Here is a 19,832-nt window from a genome sequence, read left to right on the forward strand (position 1 = left end):
TCATATCAATTGTGACAAACCCATAACTGTCCTGGCTCCAGCACTTGCTGCAAAACTTGGAAAAGTCATTGTAGCTCAAGTCCCCACCTACATATTCATCGTGTATGTGTTTGAGGTTGGTATGATCTTGATGAAACACACATATAAAATTGCTGTTGTCTCGGATCAGTTGCTTCGGTATTTTGGAAAAAGTCTGTGCCAGGTAGAAGCAATCTATGTTTTTGTGCCGGCCCTGTGTAAAGAAATTTCTAACCTTGTTTTGATTATCCAGTATAACGTCATCAAACACAACAACAGAATTATCGAGACATTCATCAAGTGGCTTAACATCTGGTTCAAAAGTGGCTATATCCAATCCGTCATATAGCTTCATCAGCTGCTGATATTTTAATTGTTCCAAGCTCTTAGAGAAAACATACAAGTGCCTGTTTTTCCAGTCTAACCAGTTGGGTGCCAATAAAAAATTATCAACCATTAGTGTAGTTTTACCACAAGCCGATGGCCCAACAATAAGACACCTAATATTATCAGGCAGCAAGTTGCCATTTCTCTTATTCTGCTGTTCAGGTTCTGGCAGCCTTTTTATAACATCCCAGGTGCTCATATTATCACTTTGTCTGCATCGATCCAGCTGTTTTCCGGATGACCCAGCCATTTGACAAATAACTTGTTGCCTTTTCTGCGGATGATTTTTTCTATGAGATATGTGTCAGGCTGTTTAGTTTTGCTGAGCTCTTGTTCATAGAACCTGCCTTTGAGAATTTCTCCTCGGTGATCTTTTATTATATATGTGTTAAGGGTCCCGGGTTTAACTTGAACCACTGTAAATAATTCGGTGCTCCAGTTTCTCGTAAAGCCTCTTTTGAATAAGTGCTTATATTTGCTGATTCTTACTTGATCACCCACCCTGTATTTGGCTTTTCTTGTTGTTGGCTGGTATCTAGGATAATAAACAGTCCTCATCAATTTTTGCTCATCAGATGAAGTTACTTCAGAGGGCTTCATGTTGATTGTGGAATGGACCGAGTTGTTATATTTATGTAGAAGTTCTGGAAGAATATTAAGCCATTTATAATTACCCTGCAGTGTGAATTGTTTATACATAAGATTTTTTAAGGTTCTGTTGAATCTCTCTACAATTGAGGCCTTGAGATCACTGTAACTCGAGTAATGTTTTATTGCCTGGCTTTTAATAAATTGTTGAAACACAGAATTATAAAATTCTTTGCCATTATCTGTTTGCAAATAGCGCGGTGATCTTCCTGAATGATTGATGATTGTCCTGAAGGCTTCTGTAACACATTTTCCAGTCTTGGATTTGAGTGGCACAGCCCAGGCAAATTTTGAAAATGTATCTATCACAGTGAGTAGATACTTGTAGCCCTTGTTGATTTTGTCCAAGTTTTTCAACTGTCCAGTTGCCAACTCAATCAAGTCGCTCTGCCATAAATCATCTATGCCCTTTGTGACTACTGGCAGTCTCTTAAAATTATGTCTGGCCTGTCTGTGTAATTCATCAACAATAATTTGTCTAGACATAGTATGTAAACAAGAATATTGCAACTATAGGGTGTTCAGCAGCTGAGACTGCAGGATTTTCTAAATATAATTTGTCCCCAATATGTATTTTAAATTCCAAAGTGCCATCATCTTCAGTATAGGCTGTTTCTAATGTATTGGGGTCTGTAAAATCCTCTAACTCTACATTGGTGATTTTTACTTTGTTATCAGCATTTGTTATTGATAAGGTAGGGTAGTGGTGTGCCTGTGGCTGATGCCAATATTTGATCTTGATTGGTCTCAGTGTGCCTCCAACAAAAAACTGGTAATAAAATTGTGCAGGGGACAGCATATATATTTTGCCTCCTGGTGTAAATGGTGAATCATATTCTTTGTTGGGGATGCTGTACAATTCAAGAATTACTGAATGTTTTGGATTCTCGATTATGCCCGTTATTTCTTTTTCTGCTGTAAGCAATCTGCTTGTTACAGATTCAAGGTGCTCATTGATGGTCCTAACAACATCATCATGGCCTGGCTTGATTTTTACGTCTACAACAAGTTTTTTGTATTGTTGCACAATCTCTTGAAGCTGGGTGGCAAAAACAGACAGAGCATTTGCTTGATTGGATTCCATGGTTCCTAGCTGTTGCTTGATATTAGCTACAATTTGCTGTAAATTTTCAACAACTGCCAATTTTGAATTTTGAGCAGTAAGATCATGGACCTGTCTTCTGATATCCTCAAACAGGGCATGCAGTTCATTAATATGTTGATTGGTTGGTAGAGTGGCCACTGTCTGAGTGAGTTGTTTGATCTCTGTCTGGATATTCTTGATATCTTCTGATTTCAATATCCTATTCACTGCTCTCTTAATATTTTTAAGTTCCTGTGATGTGGGAAGATTTGATACTGTATTTTGCAAAAATTCAAGTGCCAATTTTACATTGTTTAATTCAGAAGCATCAGCCACATTTTGCATAGCATTTTGGAGCAGGGCTATATCTGCCTGAGAGGGTGTGGATTGTTGTAAAATTTCAAGTTTTGTTTGGATATCATCAATCAAGTGATGAAAATGAGATAGTTCAGATTCAGTGTTGAGGTTTTCAAGCTTTGTGATTTGTTGCTGGACACTGACAAGAGTATCTACAATCCCAGGCAGGCGAGTTTCTTGTACATTTGCCAAATCACTTTGCACTGCTGCTATTGTACCTTCAAGATGGGTTATGGAACTTTGAATTTTTCCAAAATCTTCATATGTTTCAAGTTGCAGCTTGATGTTTGCTACACTCCGAGTTATTGCATTCAAAGCATCAGAAGATGGCAAGTTGTTCATAAAATTTTCAAGTGTCTCAATTTTTCCTTTAACCTCGGCTATGGCATTGTTCAGAGGGTCCAGATTAGGTATTTGGAGTGATTGAATCTGTTCTTTTAGAGTGGAAATCACTAGATCAAAATCTTCTTGTGATTTTATGCTTTTGACAATTGTTTGGAGCTGTGTCTGGACATTATTTATCTGTTCCTCCAATTGTTGTTTCAATTGCTCGGAGTTGGTGGCCTGGGTCTTAAATTTGGCTTGAAGAGCTGCTACAGCCTCTTCTAAACTTTGAAAATTATCCAATGTGGCCAAATCAGTATATTTCTGAAGCAACACTTTGAGTTCGGAATCAATTTTAAGAAGAGGGTCCATGCATTGTGATTGTAAATTTGTAATTTCTAATTGAAGACTGGCATTGAGTGTGGTTTGTAAAGCTTGTAAATCACTTCTTAATTTCTTGACTCTGACATCAAGCATCAGAATCTCATCACTGTGATCTTCATGTCTTGTATGGCCAAATATATCATTAGGCATTTTCTTTTAGTGGTTATTTATTATAGAGTATCTGATTCTTAATTCTATAAAAAAGGGTATAAGCTTGTCATAGGATCCAGGGACCTCAATATATAAGCAGTCACCAGCAGAAACAGTATATACAGTGCCAGAAATCATGTTTGAGTGCTTAATTCTATAAATATTTCTCCCTACTGAAATTTTAACATCACCCTCAGGGGTTGTAATAAATTGCAATTGACCACCTACAGGTAATTGGTAATGATTTAAATTATTGTTAAATATGTACAATATTTTGCCTGTTTCTTCATCATTATCTGTAAGTATGCTGTTCAGATGAATAATTAACAAGCCACTCAGTTTAGACATTACAGATTGTAAATCAGGAGAGGGTTGTGGTGTCGGCAGGTTCATAATACCTTGTTTCTTGAACCCAAATAAGTTCATAGGCATGTTTATTTATTTCAAATCATGCTCTGTAATTGGGCATTGTTTGCCATTTTTCAAATCACAATGCCCCCAAGGTAAAGTATGTATGTCACATGATAAAATGCATCTCTTATCATCATGTGGGTCCAGGGCCACTTTTGTTACAATATTGCTAGTCAGCAAGTGATTCTCACTCTGAATTCTATTTTCTGATGTTCTAATTGAACTCTGGGATTTGATGCAATTTTTATAATCTTCAAATTGGAGATCTTTTTCCACAGCTACTTTGCCAATGCCCTTGGCCTTTTTGGCAACAGCACCACTACATGTTTCAAAACTGTACATCTTGGCTCTTAACCCAGCAAATGCCACAATAACATCACCAAGTGTCTCATCTTTTAACTTGCCAGGCACCTTTTTGTTGTGGTGTTGAATTTTTGTATGTTCACTGGTATCAAAGTATTGAAGCAATTCAGGCTGTGACATATCTTGATAAACATCTTCTGTTTGAATTTCAAGAATAAAACTATCCGTGTCCATGTACAATAATTTTACACGATCACCATAAAAAGGTTTCAGCACATCATAATACAATATTAACATATGTAATTTGGACAATTCCAATATCACAGCCCCTACATAAATAGGTTTATCAAATTTAATCTTTGTTTTCATCATGTTGAAAAGTGCCATGTGCTCATCATAAATTCTTCTGTAATTGAAGTTGGGCTTTGCAACCAATTTTTTGCTCCGGCTGGGGTCAGTAATTATTTTAACATCGGTATGTTTTCTGACATTTTCAATTGTTTTGCCATACACTGAATTCACCATCAATTTAAACAAGGCCTTATCAAATTGGCTCTTTGCAGATGTTCGAAGCTCCGTGTTTGTATCAATGTATGGTTTCAACCATTCTGAGTGCCTGAACCTCAAAACTTTGCCAACTTTGGTTACTTGAACACCATGTTTCATCAGGAATTGGAGGTTTTTATAATATATGACATAACCCTGTTTTGGCTCCAGTGTCATCATGAGCTTCTTCTGTTTAGAGCCAAGTGAGCACTGAACCTCGGGAATTGGGGGCAGATCAGAAAATTTATTGTGCAAATGATCTGGAAATATCAGTTCAGTCTCTAAGAAGAGGCCATATTCACTGTCATCAAAGTCCTGAAGATCTTCAATATTGAAATCTTCGACCCACTCAAGCCCTGCATATGGCAATTTATCCATCATGGCATGACCATAGAGGCTGTTTGCATCCACATACAGTATATAATTTGATGGCCGTGCTGGATCATAATCAGGCATATATTTGTTATTTGCTCTGGCATATCTCTGAGAACATTGCACCATCCCTCCTCTTATACATTGCTCCATAAACAGATACTTTTCTTGATCGTGGATCAGATCCAATGGCTTTTTGGTGTTGAAAAACATTGCGGCCCATGCTAGGCCCGGGGCACTGTAAAAATACACTGGGTCCAGTCCATAATTTTGCATGGAAGATTTTCTGAATGCCTGCAATATATCAGCTAAGAGAGCGACATCAAGTTTCAAATATGCCATGTGATAATCACCAAATGTCTTGCATTTTAAATTGTTCCACATCAACTGAGCATGGTGATAATCTTCATCACTGATTCCAGATCCTCTGATTCTGCTGTAAAACTCTTCTTGTGGTGGCAGGGAACACTCATCAAATTTAGAAAAACCTGTAACATAGTCATATGGATATACACCCTTCCGCCTAATTAATTTCAGGTCCTGATTTGGAAACAATGCACGTGTGATTTTTAATTTATCATCAGGTAATTGATGCCAGTGTAGCCAGGCTAGCAGGTAAAAATCTGTAAGAATCAAGAAATCTTAATTGAATAGGAACACCATCAACTTTAATTATCTTGCTAATAGATATATATTTTTCATCATTTTCAGCTAAAATGTTTAAATTCTGCTTCTCAAACCCCTCGTACCTGATCAGATGATGGAAATCATAATTGGATGCTCCATGGCAAAATATGGGGACAAATCTTGGTCTCTTGATCTTAATATTACAGCTATTACACAGGGCCATTAAGAATTTACCATCTGTATGAGAATGGTGATGAACCTTGATATTTGTATCTGAAAATTCACAATCACATACCGGGCATTTTTCTGCTTTGTTGAAATCCTCAATCTGTTCCTCTGTTAAAGGCAACATAGGCTTTGATATTAATAAGATGTTATATGCTATGTCACGGCACACATTTTCTATTATATGTGCAAATATTTTGATGGCATTTGGTCCCTTGTATGAATATTCTTTAATAACAACACCATCCCGTATAACCACACAACAAAAGCTGGAAGGTTCATGTTGCTGGTATGGTGTACTTGATGATTCTTCTGGATCTGGGCTACAGAATGCAATAGGTTTGAGGTTCGATTCGAAATCACAGACAATATATGCTGGGTGTTCCAACAAGGCCTCATACTTTTTGAATTTGCAATTTTCACTTGGATTGGGCATCACCATATGAACAGGTTTATGGTTCCCACAGTATTTCAGATGCTCAATTAACTTGTTTTTAGCAATTTCTGCATTCTCTTCCCGAACCCCCTTCACCATTTTTTGACCATCAAATACAGTTAAACATCTTCTACACAACTTGAATATTTTATGAGTTTTGTCTAGTTGTGTTCTCACTAAAGCTTCAAGATTATGTATCAGAGTATAATGATATGTGCCATCCCCTTCAATTAAGAGCAGATCAATCGGAATTGCAGATTCATCATCAAGTGTACTGATTCTGAGAGGTGCTATCGGGCAATTGCCAGTGGAACAAATAAATACATTAATAGATAATTGTTTGCCATTGATGTGCCTGGCCCTTTTTTCAAATTTATCAATATTCTGAACTGACATTGGATATTCCAAACCCTCCATTACATCGTCAAAAAGATGTTCATGCTGTTTGTAATAACTTATTCTCTCAGGATTCCTTGAAACTGGAAACAAAGCAGCTAATATACACCATAAAAAGCATTTCCGGTCGGTATTTTCTATATTAACCACGGCTCTTTTGTTTTTGATATTAGCAGGCAATGGCAGATATGTAGATCCTTGTAATGGGCTGAATTCAGAAATATTAACATATAACTTGTGTGATGAACCGCATAGGCTCCATCCGGACTCTTTTGCTGCAAATTCAGAGTGTTTGATATTTAATTGATCTATCAAATTGCCTATTATTGTGTCTAAATTTGCATTTGAATATACCGGTACAGTTTCTGTTATGTGGGGATGTGTAAATTTTGTGCCATTTGGCTTCTTATATTGTACAAACAATTTGAGGGAGAGCTTATAAGAGCCATTTTGTGCATTAAGAATTGCCTGCAGATTAGGATTTATACTGTTCAAGAAATTCTCAATGCCACATCTTGGCTCTGATATAAACCGGTGATCTCTTAATTGGCCGTTAAAACTGCTACGGATGGGTTCATGGCGTGGCTGCTTTGCTGCTCTGGCATTAAGAAGTGCTTCATGCCTTCTTTTCAGTGCTTGTGAGGGCAATGTTGATGACTGTACAAAGCAAGTATTTTTATGTATATATGTGAAATATTGCATGTTATATTTTCTATTGCATTTGGGGCAAATTTTTGTGGGAGTTCTGCTTTTGTCTGGATTACAAATTTTTTGATGCTTGGCCCAATTGGGGCTGGATATATTTTTATTGCATTGATTACAATATTTTTGATTCGGCATTTTTGTTGTTGTTTATTATATACAATTTCCTGGGTTTCAATTCAAAACTTTATACTGGATAAAAATATCAGTTGGGGTTCAGCACTGTACTTTGTATGTGTGTATGTATATATGTGTATATACACTTAATATTTTTGGCTTTGGTATTTATATACAATTTCTTGGGTTTTAAATCAAAACTTTATACTGGATCAGTTGAGTTCAACACTGTACTTTGTGTGTGTGTGTATGTGTGTATGTGTATTAATATTTTTTGGCTTTGGTATTTATATACAATTTCTTGGGGTTCAAATCAAAACTTTATACTGGATCAGTTGGGTTCAGCACTGTGCTTTGTATGTGTATGTATATATGACCTTACTTGGATTATTCCGCCAAATTATATGCTTCAAGTCTCCTATACTTTGGTGGAGCAGTGGGTTCCACTGCCAATCCAGCAATGGTGAAGAATCTGCACTGTACCCTGGCTTTTATAGTTTTACAGAGCCAATAGAAACACTGTAGGGGTATATTCAGAAACATGAGCTATTCTCTAACATTTTTGCCGAAGTACTTTCTTCTGAATGAACCTCCCGTTTTTCTGCTGAGCATACATGCAATCCGTACCGCAGCGCCTCCACGCTTAGGGGAGCGGAATTGTCTGGAACTAATTTGTAAAGGATCGCTGCTCCAAATATTGATCGACACGCCGGTGCTGGGCTCGAAATGAACTGATCGCTGTGCAGAAAGTATCGATCCCACCGCTTTGGGGCCGTCATGCGCACATATTGTTCAAGTATTGATCTTATACTTTCTCGGGGCTTGATTTTATATATGAACAGATTACAACAAATAAACTGAATATAACAAATGCAAAATATCCTAGTTTCTATTCAATCCTTTTATGTGAATTGAAGAAACCAACAATTCACATATCCCCATACCGCCATATGCTTGTCCTATTATTTCACTAATAGGCAATGTTCTCGAAGAGTCCTAATAGGCAATGTTCTCGAAGAGGCCTAATAGAACAAGATACAGCGGTATGAGAAATATGTGAATTGAAAATATTTTAGTAATATACGACGTCTAAGAAAAGGAATATTCAGCTCCAAAGTACTTTGTCTAATGCTTGCTACCATTTCCCTATTACTGGCAAAAGAAGTTAAAAATGTTGACATAATGAAAAAAATTGACTTGTTCCCAAGTATTCACCGAGTTCAGGCATTTGCACATAGATGGGTCTGTTGTCACGGAGCAATTCTAGAAGAATTACATTGTTTTAATATTAGATAAACAAATTGAAGCTGGTATCCAATTGAACTTAAACCAGAAATAAATATGTGTGTGTGTGTGTGTGTGTGTGTGTGTGTGTGTGTGTGTATGTGTATGCGTATGTGTGTGTGTGTGTGTGTGTGTGTGTGTGTGTGTGTGTGTGGCCTAGTTTTAAGTATGGCCACAAGAGGGGCATATTTTTAACAAATTTATGGATAACAATCTCACAGAAGTAGCTTTTATAAGTGTAGCCTCATCAATCTGAGGGGGTCATACTTTCTCATGGAATCCATGAGGGCTTTTTCATAAAAATCTTGGATTATACAGGGGTTTCACACTTGAGCAAAAAGCTCATATGCTCATGTTAAGATAGTTTTAAGTATAGCAAATCTGCTTGAGGGGGGGTTCATACTTTCTTGAGTTTATAGTACCGTAAATACAACTACTAATATGCCATGGCATCTGAAATGCCATAAGATTTCACACTTTACACGTAGCATTTTGGTCATGGCACAAATGTTAAGAAAAATGCTTAGGAAAATGGTTTCGTCTAAAGCGAGCCTAAATCGAAAGTGGAAGAAAGAGAAATAAGAACATACACACAAAGCTACATATGGACCGTATCACCGTACAAACGCTCGCAACGTATAGAGGTCAATAAGAAAATAGAACTTGCAATGTACCCACCGTTACAATTTGCACCCCTCACTTTGGTAACACTGATAGTTGTTGTTTGGTTATTGTTGTTTCGTTATCTTTTATAATATCAAAGCTGAGTAAGCTCTTGTATTCAAGTTTGTTAAAAACCATTCTTTCCATTGTTGCTCTTTTTAAACTCATAAATGCTCGAATATTTATTTTAAACTGTGTGTAATGTGCTTTTAGTGTTTTGTATGTTTAGAAATTTGTACGAGTTAAGAAGCGGATAATTTCATGCACACAGTTTGCAACTCTACACTAAAATGAGTTTGCTACCATAAATTATATAACGTCACACATAACTTCTCTTTCCTGCCACGTAGCAGCGCCATTCTGAAGCATATAAAAGCAGCCTCTACTGGCCGACCGGTCAGTTGATTGTCGGATGCAAACTGCTAAAGATTGTACGATTTGTATACCAGATCACACGGTCTTGGCTGATGTTGGAGTCTTCAGCCCCCAGCATAAATTTTTGATGAACTTCAGGTTAGTGTCGAGAAAATGACACATTAATGACACAGAAGTGGGTTTGGATGTACATTTCTATCGAGCTCTTGAAGATGTTATTTTTCACGACATTGTTTTTCAGCCATCTTACATCAATTATCACCGGCTAGGGATGTTTCCCTGAGTTTCTCTGTCTTCGTACCTGACCTGTTTTTTCTTATTTACAAAATGCCTTCGTCAACCACATCCTTGATAACTAATGTAATCTCATACGAACCTGTTTCCAGGATAAATGCTCAGAATAGTCATCCACTGGTCCCAACTTGACGCTATTTTTTTCAGTTTGACACTTTGTTTCGACACTATAAACTTTCGAAAAATGACACTTTATCCTAAGTACAACTTAGTACCGTGCGTCCATTTCCTTGCGAGGCCGAGAGATCGGGAGAAGTGTGGCGGACGACGCTGACGGAGATGCCGACATTTTCCACCGGTAATGTCCCGTTCATTTTTATGGACATATCTTTAGCATGCAGATATTTATATAAATATTGCAAAACGAGCACTAACCTGTGTCATAAGAATTGTTCAAAGTGATGTCCACCTACATTTACACATTCACGTTCACATTCACACTTTTGCTTAGGGGTTCTAAAATTTAACGATAAAGTTTCTCATAATTTAAGGACAAGACATCTAACCGTCTCTCTATCTGGAGGTGAAACGCCAGGGAATTTCTGTGCAAATTGCCTACACACGTCCCGACACGAGCCTGTTTTCTCGAAAGTGTCATACATAAAAACTCTTTGTTCTAACGTGAACTTTGCGGCTGGCATTTTAATCGCCTCACTTACACACAACACACACACTGCAATTACACAAAGACGTAGCACGGCAAGTAACAAAAAACACACTCTTTCACACGGTACGAAATTAACACGCTCTTGGTTCAAGGTCTGTTCCTCACTCCATTCGCAGCTCTGTCCAGGGCACCTGTAGTCGCGAAGGAAAGAACAACTCAAGCTCGGAGCTTTCAGATTGCAAACAATGCTCACGAAAACCATTGACTATTAACGGTATAGTCTGCAATGTAATCTTGATACAGTGTAGCACATTCGAAACCTCAAAACGATTCCGAGCAAAGGAAAACGCTTTCGAGGGTAAACTTAAGCGGGACGTTACTTGTCGAAAATGTCGGCATCTCCGCTAGCGTCGCCAGCCACACTTCTCCCGATCTCTCGGCCTCGCAAGGATATGGACGCACGGTATATGCAACTCTGCAGCACAGATTCACGCATTGGCCACTAATGAATTAATTTTGCAATTACGATAATGGAACAGATGTCCGATTGGGACGTATTGTTGGTTTTGAAATATCAGAATTCATCAAGGTTTCGAACGAAAATACGAATCTCGTACAACCTAGATTGATTGATTTATCTTTTATTTCAATTCGCCTTTCTGCCACTTTTGGGTAATCGCAAAGATGACGATGAGTTATGTCATGATGAAATTGATGAAGGGACATTCATAGAGAACATTCGTACATGTCTCGTCCCATCTAGAAGGCGTCCTCGGTTTTCATCTTATCTCAGAATGATTAGTGGCTATTAATGTTGTGCTGAACTATAGGGCAGTCAGAGTTCACTTGACATTTGCCTTGCCCAGACATTTTCGCAAGAGTAAAACGACAATTCTTATAGTTTGCAAGCTCGAACATGTTTGATCGTTTCACGACATGCATTTGTAATGAAGGGGTCTCGGGTTGCCTGTGGAGATACAGTCAGGGAAAGAAATACTTCCCCAGTAAGACTAGTAGTATTAACGGTCCATGGGGAAGAACTTTTTTCCGTGACTGTACACAGTGGTTCGTATCCCACTTTAAACTGTAGGTCCATTCCAGATTAGCCTTTCTGTGCATAAAGTGGACTTAAAGACAAAGGTCTGTTCCTCACTCAATTCGCAGCTCTGTCCAGGGCACCTGTAGTCGCGAAAGGAAAAACAACTCAAGCTCGGAGCTTTCAGATTGCAAACAATGCTCACGAAAATCACTGACTTCTAACGGCTTAGTCTGCAACGTAATCTTCATACAGTGTTGCACATTCGAAACCTCCAAACGATTCCGAGCGAAGGAAAACTTACCTTTCAAGGGTAAACTTGTAAGACTAAAGACAAAAACCAACACAACATGTACGGCTACAAAGTTTGAATTAAGCGTTAAAAATACCTTACTTATTTATGTTTGAACCGTACTCTTTTACTTCTAACGTGCGAAGAAGTTATCTTTGTAAGCTCACAAAATATCTATTCTGACCCTCAGCATCAAGAGATTACGAGGACGACACAGACTGCCTCCTGGTGGCGGTTTTAACCCAAGGCGACGAAACCGAACTCTACGCTAAGGATGGCAAATACGACATAGAGGAGCTCTGGAGGCCATTTATCGACAAAAAGTGTCCAAATCTTGCCAGGAAACCCAAGATATTTTTAATACAGGTAAGTCGATGTAAGAGAGCAACGAATGAAAAGATCGATGGACATTTTGCCTGTTAATATTATTGCACAGAACTGTATCTTTAGTAGTAGATTCCTAGTAATCAACTTCGTCGTGTGTCTCCATTGTTGACATGAACAGAGGGATGAGTCAATCCATGTTGCGCATAATTAACATTGAAGATAAGGAACGCTATTGTTGTGTCCATACTTTTTTCCCCATTCGGGGAAGCACAGACTCATTTTACATATCGAAACTTGAGCTATTTGATAAAATACAAGGAAAAGTCCGTAGCCCATGCTGATTGGGCATGCAGGAATGGTTACCTAGTAAATAAAAAAGAAATGGTATAAACCTCTCCTCACATGAACAATAGCTCCGAATTCTAGTATAAGGAAGTTGCATTAACGTACATTTTATACACTGTATAGTATTCTATTCATTTAGCACCTTTCCTCTTCTTGGCAACTGATAGTTGCTTTCGTCATTGTTGACAAAATCCACGTGGTACTCGCTCCAATAACAAGTGGCTGTAGAGTATCTACTTTAAAATCACTGTATGGCCAACACTTCAAATGCATTCCTCCTTCCAGTATTTAATACCGTGTCCCAAAACGATTGTCGTGGTTTCAAGTAGTTGGTATATTCCACCACACGAAGGTGAATGTTTATATCGTGCATGTGCGATAAGAACGGCTGTGGAAGTTTGCAACCCTGAGCGCTTTCATTTGTTTCCCATCAGTCACAGCGGGGTAGGTGTATTACAAGATGGCGACTCCCGTGCAGAAGTCAATTTACGTCATTGAATTTGCAAGGTGTGGTTCTGCTGTTTCAGTTCAGCGATTTTGAACATTCGTTGACGGTTTAATAAGTTTTAAACTGGATGCTCCTTCAAAGGGAAGAGTTCTTGACGTCCACGTGTGTCGAACGAAAGCGTCGAGAAGCATTGGACCACCGGATGGATGTGTGCCGTGTCACGAAAGGTGCTGACATGGAACACTTATAAGGTACACTATATAAACTTGTTGAGTTGTTGTTTACTCCCAAGAGAAATTAAACGACTATGAAACACCGATAATCATTTTGGGACACTGTATATACATTTTCGTAGAACGGTTTTAGAACATTTGCTTTTCAATGTTGGATAACTGGTAACATCATAGGTATACTTGTCACATGTCAAGATTTATCGATGTTTGCTACATTGACAAACATATTTTTTAACCTAAGATCAAGGTTTGATCTAAGATCGATAAATCGACAGTTAGCTTTATATAATATGATAGGAATGTGAACTTACACTCTGTCTCGAGAATGTGTGGAGCAAGGGTGCTCATAACGGTAGAGAAAGGGAGAAAGCGGGTGGGCGGAGAAAAGCAATGCGCGCTGCTGCAATCGGATGGTAGTTACAGCAGCGTTTTCCCCTCAATGCCCTCAATACCCATCTCATTCGTTCATTGGTGGAGCCCTCTCGAGTCGCTACTTGCGCAGCGGACTTGTCTCTTTTTTCATTTGCTCCAGAGATTCCAGGGACAGAGTGTGCTTCATTCCCACATAGTACAGGGTGGTCAAAAAGTATGGATACACCCGAATTAAAGTTGAATGATATACTGTTCCGCAAACCTTTAGGAAATACCCGTGGGACATTCCGCACTGGTGAACGAATGAATCATACTCCTCACACCAGGGGGTGCGAAATAGCTACAACGGAAAACAGATTTCTCCTCGAATATACTCACACATTGTTGTAAATAATTTGGTTCATAAGTGAAAGTAAAAAGTGCAAGTGGCGCCTCTCAGCGGTCGATACTAGAACTTCTTGCAGACAGTAATTTAAAGCGCAGAAGGTTTGCTGCCTGAGTTTCCATATCTGCTTGTAAATCGTTTATCTGTGCTACTAGCTTTGCTGTTAGCCGTGGAAGAGTCATTTTCTTCTCATATTTCGATTAAAGGCTTGCCAAGAGGAGACAACGCTTGCCACAATTCCAGGTGTTGCAGAAGCAAGAAGCAACAATGACAAGTCTCCACCAAGTTCAGCCGACCAGGACGACATCTACTCCCGAACAAGACGACTAAATGAAGCGGTTTTGACAGAGAAGCAGCCGCTCTTGGAAGAAGAAAGGAAGATAGACCACTTCGAGCCCAAGATTGTAAATAAGCCGACAGAGAACAAGGAGAAGAGGAAGCTAGGATTGAATGCCTCTGAAGCGGATTTCCTCTTCATTTTCCATTCTCAAAAGGGTAAGAGTCATTCAGAGTAATAGGGGTTTATCTCCTTGCGTTTCTCCATATTATCATCAAATTTAGATACCTCGCCTGACAACTGTAAAAAGTGCATGTGTAGAAGGGTTAACTCCATCATGCCAGAGGGGGAGGGGGGCTGCCAGGCCCACCACCTCTTTTGTTTCCAATTTTCAGCTGTGAATAAAAAAAATGAAAATTACATTTTTCCCTAGTGTGTTCCAATGTTCCTGTATTAGGTAAACGTAAGAGGTGCATATAGCACCGTGCCATGAATGCACATTTCGGGGATGTGGGGGAGGGCCTCACACATTCTCGATCTCGGCAAATTTTGGAGGTGATGTGATCAGCACCACGCTCCGGTCGCCTTTACCCCTCAGGGTTGCCCCACGGTACCCATTGATTTGAGGCTGGGTGAGCCGCAAAGCCGCTTTATGCGGGGACAAGGCCGGTAAAAATCCAACTTTGATCACTCACCCCGGGAATCGAGCTCGCATCTCCCGCGTGGTAGTCAGACGCCCTACCAACTAAATCACCACGGCTTTACTTTTATTTGTAAAATCATAAAGGAAACTGCTGTCCTCCGTGGCGGAGTGGTTAGCATAGCGCGTTACGACGTCAGAAGTCCAGGGTTCGAATCCTGGCATGGTTTCTTTGTGAATGTTCTTCCATCATATCATCATTCATTATCTTCGCGATTAGCCAAAAGTGGCAGGAATGTGAAGTTAACAAAAAAATGAACAAAATAACAAATATAACATAAAGGGAATACATGAAGGAAGCAAAATTCACAAGGTAACCCCTCTCCCCCCGCTAGGATGTGCGTTCCGAAATGACACTCATGCAAGTCATTGTGAATAATTGTTGGTTTGTTATGGTTATTGTTTTTTGTTAATTGTGCTATTTTTGTGATTATTATAATCAGCAGCGGCTCAAGGGGGAGAGCCGCTGTGCCATTGCTCTACCCTCAGAAGAAATGCATACATAGCCCAAGTATTGTTAAATTAATACATTGATAGTTTACAGACAAGGAGATTCGAATCTTGCAATCGGTCAAGCTGACGTAACGACCGCCCCAACAACAGACTAGATATGAACAGCCCCAACCTCCTCACTGCATCGCCAGCTGTTTTGTACCCTCGGCGAGGCAGCGGTCCGCGCCACCCAAGAGCTGGCCTAACCAAGTTGAAACACGTGCAGAGTGTTGGAGAAGTCTCAGCGAGTAACATTTCCACCATGAGCCGGGAAGAAGGTGGCAGGGCGTGGCGTTAGCTAATGGGGTTAGCCCATAAGACACCAGCCGTGCCCGTTTTCGCTTTGGCACAGCGAGTGTTGACACAATTGCCATCTTCAGAGATATGTCGCTAAATACGACGGATTTGTAAGACCCGTTGGGGAAGTAATTCTTGAAAAAGGTACTATCTACTTTTCTGCCAACTTTTTGAGAAACGAACCTAGTATTTTTTTAAAGTTAAATGAACATTTTGATAATAGATAGATGCGCCTAGAGGACCATCCAGACTTTTAAAAAATATAAAAGTAAAAAATCCTATGGTGATGCGAGTTTTCTTTGGCATTTCGACAATTTCTTTTTACATCAAGTGTCTAGAATATTTTCAACATCCAGTTGGAATACGTGTGCATGTAATTGTAATTGTACATTGTAATTGTGTTTTTAGTGAAGTGTCCTGTAGTGTATAAAGATAGGTTAGTGAATGAAGATGAATCGTATTAGTGTGTTGTTACTTAAACCCACACTGTTTTCCACGTTACAAAACGAGGATAAACATCTTGGGCAGTGGGACAACCTCAAGGAGGGAGCGGGGGCATTGCGGAGTTTTTTTTCTTTTCGTTTTCTTTATCACGTTGGCACTACCCATCATACTTGCCGCCGGCCGCCAATGATTATAATTATTACGCAACTGCACCTATATACAGGGTGTCATTTTAATGGCGCCCACGGACCACGGAAACGTATAGAGGACATCAAAACAAACAACTTTTCTCAGTAACATTTTTCTCGTTGGAGCGTCGTTTCGGCGCTACAGTCGATCAAAAAAGCCTGTTTTGCCGCCTGAATGCTGGCAACCCAACACAACATTTGATTGCATTTGTGACGTCATATCCCGTCGTGAAGCGATGCGTTACAGGGTTGACAGGAACACACACATTCTGTGAAAAATGACATAGCTACAATCAGCCACATTATGTACCGTAAAACAAAACGAGAAAACACGTTCTGTAACCTAACAGGAAGTAAACAAACGATACGAAAAATGGTAGAAAGAAAATAGAATTCAAGTGGAAGTGGTCATATCGAATTTTGTCTCTGCTTACATGTCAAATATTTGCAAATCTACTGCAGTTACCAAGTTGGCATCTACAATTTAGTCTATCGACTTCGTCCTTCTGATACTAGTTGTCTGTGACACACTGAACAGATGACAAAATAGAAATGAAAGAACTCAAAATTCCAAAGGTAAGCAACACATATAATGTATATTCAGGGCATTATGAGGCAAGTGTCAAAATGGTTGAAAATACAGGGATATAAGTAGTAGTAAAATGTAACAATCTGAACCTCAGATACTTCCGTTATCAGCACAAAGTACCACAAGGCATCTGGACACAAACCTGTAGATATCAACCTTGCAACAAGATTTGCAAATATAATTGACATGTAGCTGGGCGTAAACAGCCCCATGTAAGTTGTAAGTACAATAAAAGTTATTGTTGTTGATATTTGACATGTACGCGGAGACAAAATCCGATATTGACTCTTCATTTTGAATACGTTTTTACCATTTCTCATATCGTTGGTTCACTTCCCTCTTCCCCTGAGATGACTGTTGATCTTCTGGCTGGTAGGCTATGATGTTCGGTTTACTGGACGCTTTTCTCACTTCGTTTTACAGCTAATAATGTGGTTGGTAGTTTGTCATTTTTCACAAAATTTGTGTGTTCCTTGCAACCCTACCGTGCGCTGTTTCGCCGCAGGAAATGACGTCACAGATACGATCAAATGTTGTGTTGGGTTGCCAGCATCCAGGCGGCAAAACGGTCTTTTTTGAACGGCTGTAGCGTCGAATTGACGCACCAACGTGAAAAATGTTACTGAGAAAAGTTGTTTGTTTTGATGTCGTCTACACGAATCTGTGGTCCGTGGGCGCCATTAAAATGACACCCTGTATATAGAAAAGCATTGGTGCAAACAGTGTTTTTAGTTTAATAAAGAAATAATGCAAGTAACAGTGGGATCCGAACCACTATAAGCCTCCACAGGGTATCGAACCCGGCTGTGTAGTGTGATGGGTGCATTAGCCCAAGTGCTGACGCGCCAAAATGTTTCTTTCCTTCCAATGAACCCTTAAATGCATGAATTTCTTTGTGTCGATTTTTTTTAATTTTTAGCCTAATATCAGTTATGTACTAATAAGCGATTTTGAATCATTTTTAGAAATTTAGTTAATTTAGTTCTTCAATTTGTTTTATTTTCTTCTTAGTAAAAAAAGTTCGTCTCCACAGTCTTTTATTATTTAATTCACTTTTTTTTTTAAATTACGATATATTTGCTGAGGGATTTCTGTCCAGATTTAAGCATATCGTCCACTGAGACGCCGGGAAACGCAGCAACAGAAATTCTGTTGTCTGTTTCTGTTGAAATCAAATGGTGTAACGCCCACTAAAGGGAAACGTGAGGAATTGCCGTGCCAGAAGTCTGCACGTTGGTTGCGTCTCCAAAAGCCCTCTCGTGTAATTCCGCGTATCTTCGTTTAGTTCCGGCAAGCGTCATGCTCGGCCCCGCTGTAGCCGAGCATGGAAATTGTTCCGTGGAACGTGGCGGCGCTGTACATGGGCCCTCGGAAAGACACAAGGTATTTACCATTCAGGGATTCCGGGTGGCGCGTTTTCGACGTCTCAGTGGGCGATCTCCTTGAGAGATAAGGGAGAAAATACCTTCAATGCTGGCGCACCCATTATAATGTTTTCCACATCTTGAAATTTGTTTTTCCCCTTCAGGTCAGGTGACGGGTGTATCTCCATTTATCCAGATCTTCTGCCAAGAGGTGGAAGAGGGCGCTGACGACTACGATTTCCTGACTCTTATGACCTTCGTCATGGGACGCTTTACACGCAACGTCACCAATGCGTGCAGCATCCAAGACAAAGTTGCTGGACCAGAATCTGGTCAAACGGCAGGAACAACCGAAAAGCAGAAGTCTCAGATTCCTTTAATCCAGTCTTACCTCACACGGAAGGTTTACTTCAGAGAAAAATGAAGAACATTGTAAACGTTACCATAGCAACGGTATGCCAATAAAACTCATTCAATTTAATGTTTAAAAGTAGTATATTTCCTCAGAGGCGTCTCGTGAACGCATGCTGCGCATGCGTGAATTGTGGGAAAAAGGACATCTTGCTCTGCGACGACATTCATGAGCATTTCTACATTCTAATTTCTTCATATAGGAGAAGTATTTATTTTACACGAGAGCGCTCAACTAAGCTTATATTACATTTCTTGGTTCTGAAGTGAAAGAAAATAATAATTCTTTTCCCACAATTGATGCATGCGTCACTCCAGATCCAAGAAATGTAATATAAGCTTAGTTCAGAGCTCTCGTGTAAAATAAATACTTCTCCTATATGAAGAAATTAGAATGTAGAAATGCTCATTAATGTCGTCGCAGAGCAAGCTGTCCTTTTCACCACAATTGACGCATGCGCAGCATGCACCGCATGCGTTCACGAGACGCCTCTGTCTTCCCTCAATGTTGAAACACAATACACATGTACAGTACATACCTTGGTTTGGTTTGAGTTGGTGTTTTAAGTCCACTTTATGCACAGTAAGGCTAATCGGGACTGGGCCTACAGTTTAAAGTGGGATCCGAACCACTTGTGCCTCCACCGGGTATCGAACCCGGGACCCCTCGATTACAAGGCAATGACGCTACCACTGCGCTATGGGGGAGGCTACAGTACATACCTAAATACATAAACCACAACAGTAGAGGAAGTGGGGGAGTTCTGGAACATCAATTGAGGCTCAGTGAGGCTCGCCTTAATGGATTTCTCTCGTAAGGCATGAGCCTCATTTTCTCGCAGTGTTGCCAACTCCTCACTCGAAAAAATCACCAAGGTTTTTTTTGGGTTTAACGTAGCCTAAAGCAAGGAGCTGGCAACAC

At 39.6% G+C, this 19,832-nt stretch overlaps 1 protein-coding gene across 2 annotated transcripts in view; it reads left to right on the forward strand.

Annotated features, from left to right (window-relative positions):
- The window catches only part of LOC146002691 (uncharacterized), a 143,384-nt gene extending 124,430 nt beyond the window's left edge, over positions 1-18,954 (forward strand). For both annotated transcript variants that reach the window (XM_083140649.1, XM_083140650.1), the window contains 3 exons: positions 12,229-12,404; positions 14,355-14,643; positions 18,664-18,954. In XM_083140649.1, coding sequence (XP_082996775.1) covers positions 12,229-12,404; positions 14,355-14,643; positions 18,664-18,923 — 725 coding nt within the window. In that variant the 3' untranslated portion in view covers positions 18,924-18,954. The remainder of the gene's footprint in view (positions 1-12,228; positions 12,405-14,354; positions 14,644-18,663) is intronic.
- Positions 18,955-19,832: the final 878 nt, after the last annotated feature.

This window comes from Lepisma saccharinum, chromosome 18 (assembly GCF_977018435.1).
Source record: "Lepisma saccharinum chromosome 18, izLepSacc3.1, whole genome shotgun sequence".
Taxonomy (NCBI): Eukaryota; Metazoa; Arthropoda; class Insecta; order Zygentoma; family Lepismatidae; genus Lepisma; species Lepisma saccharinum.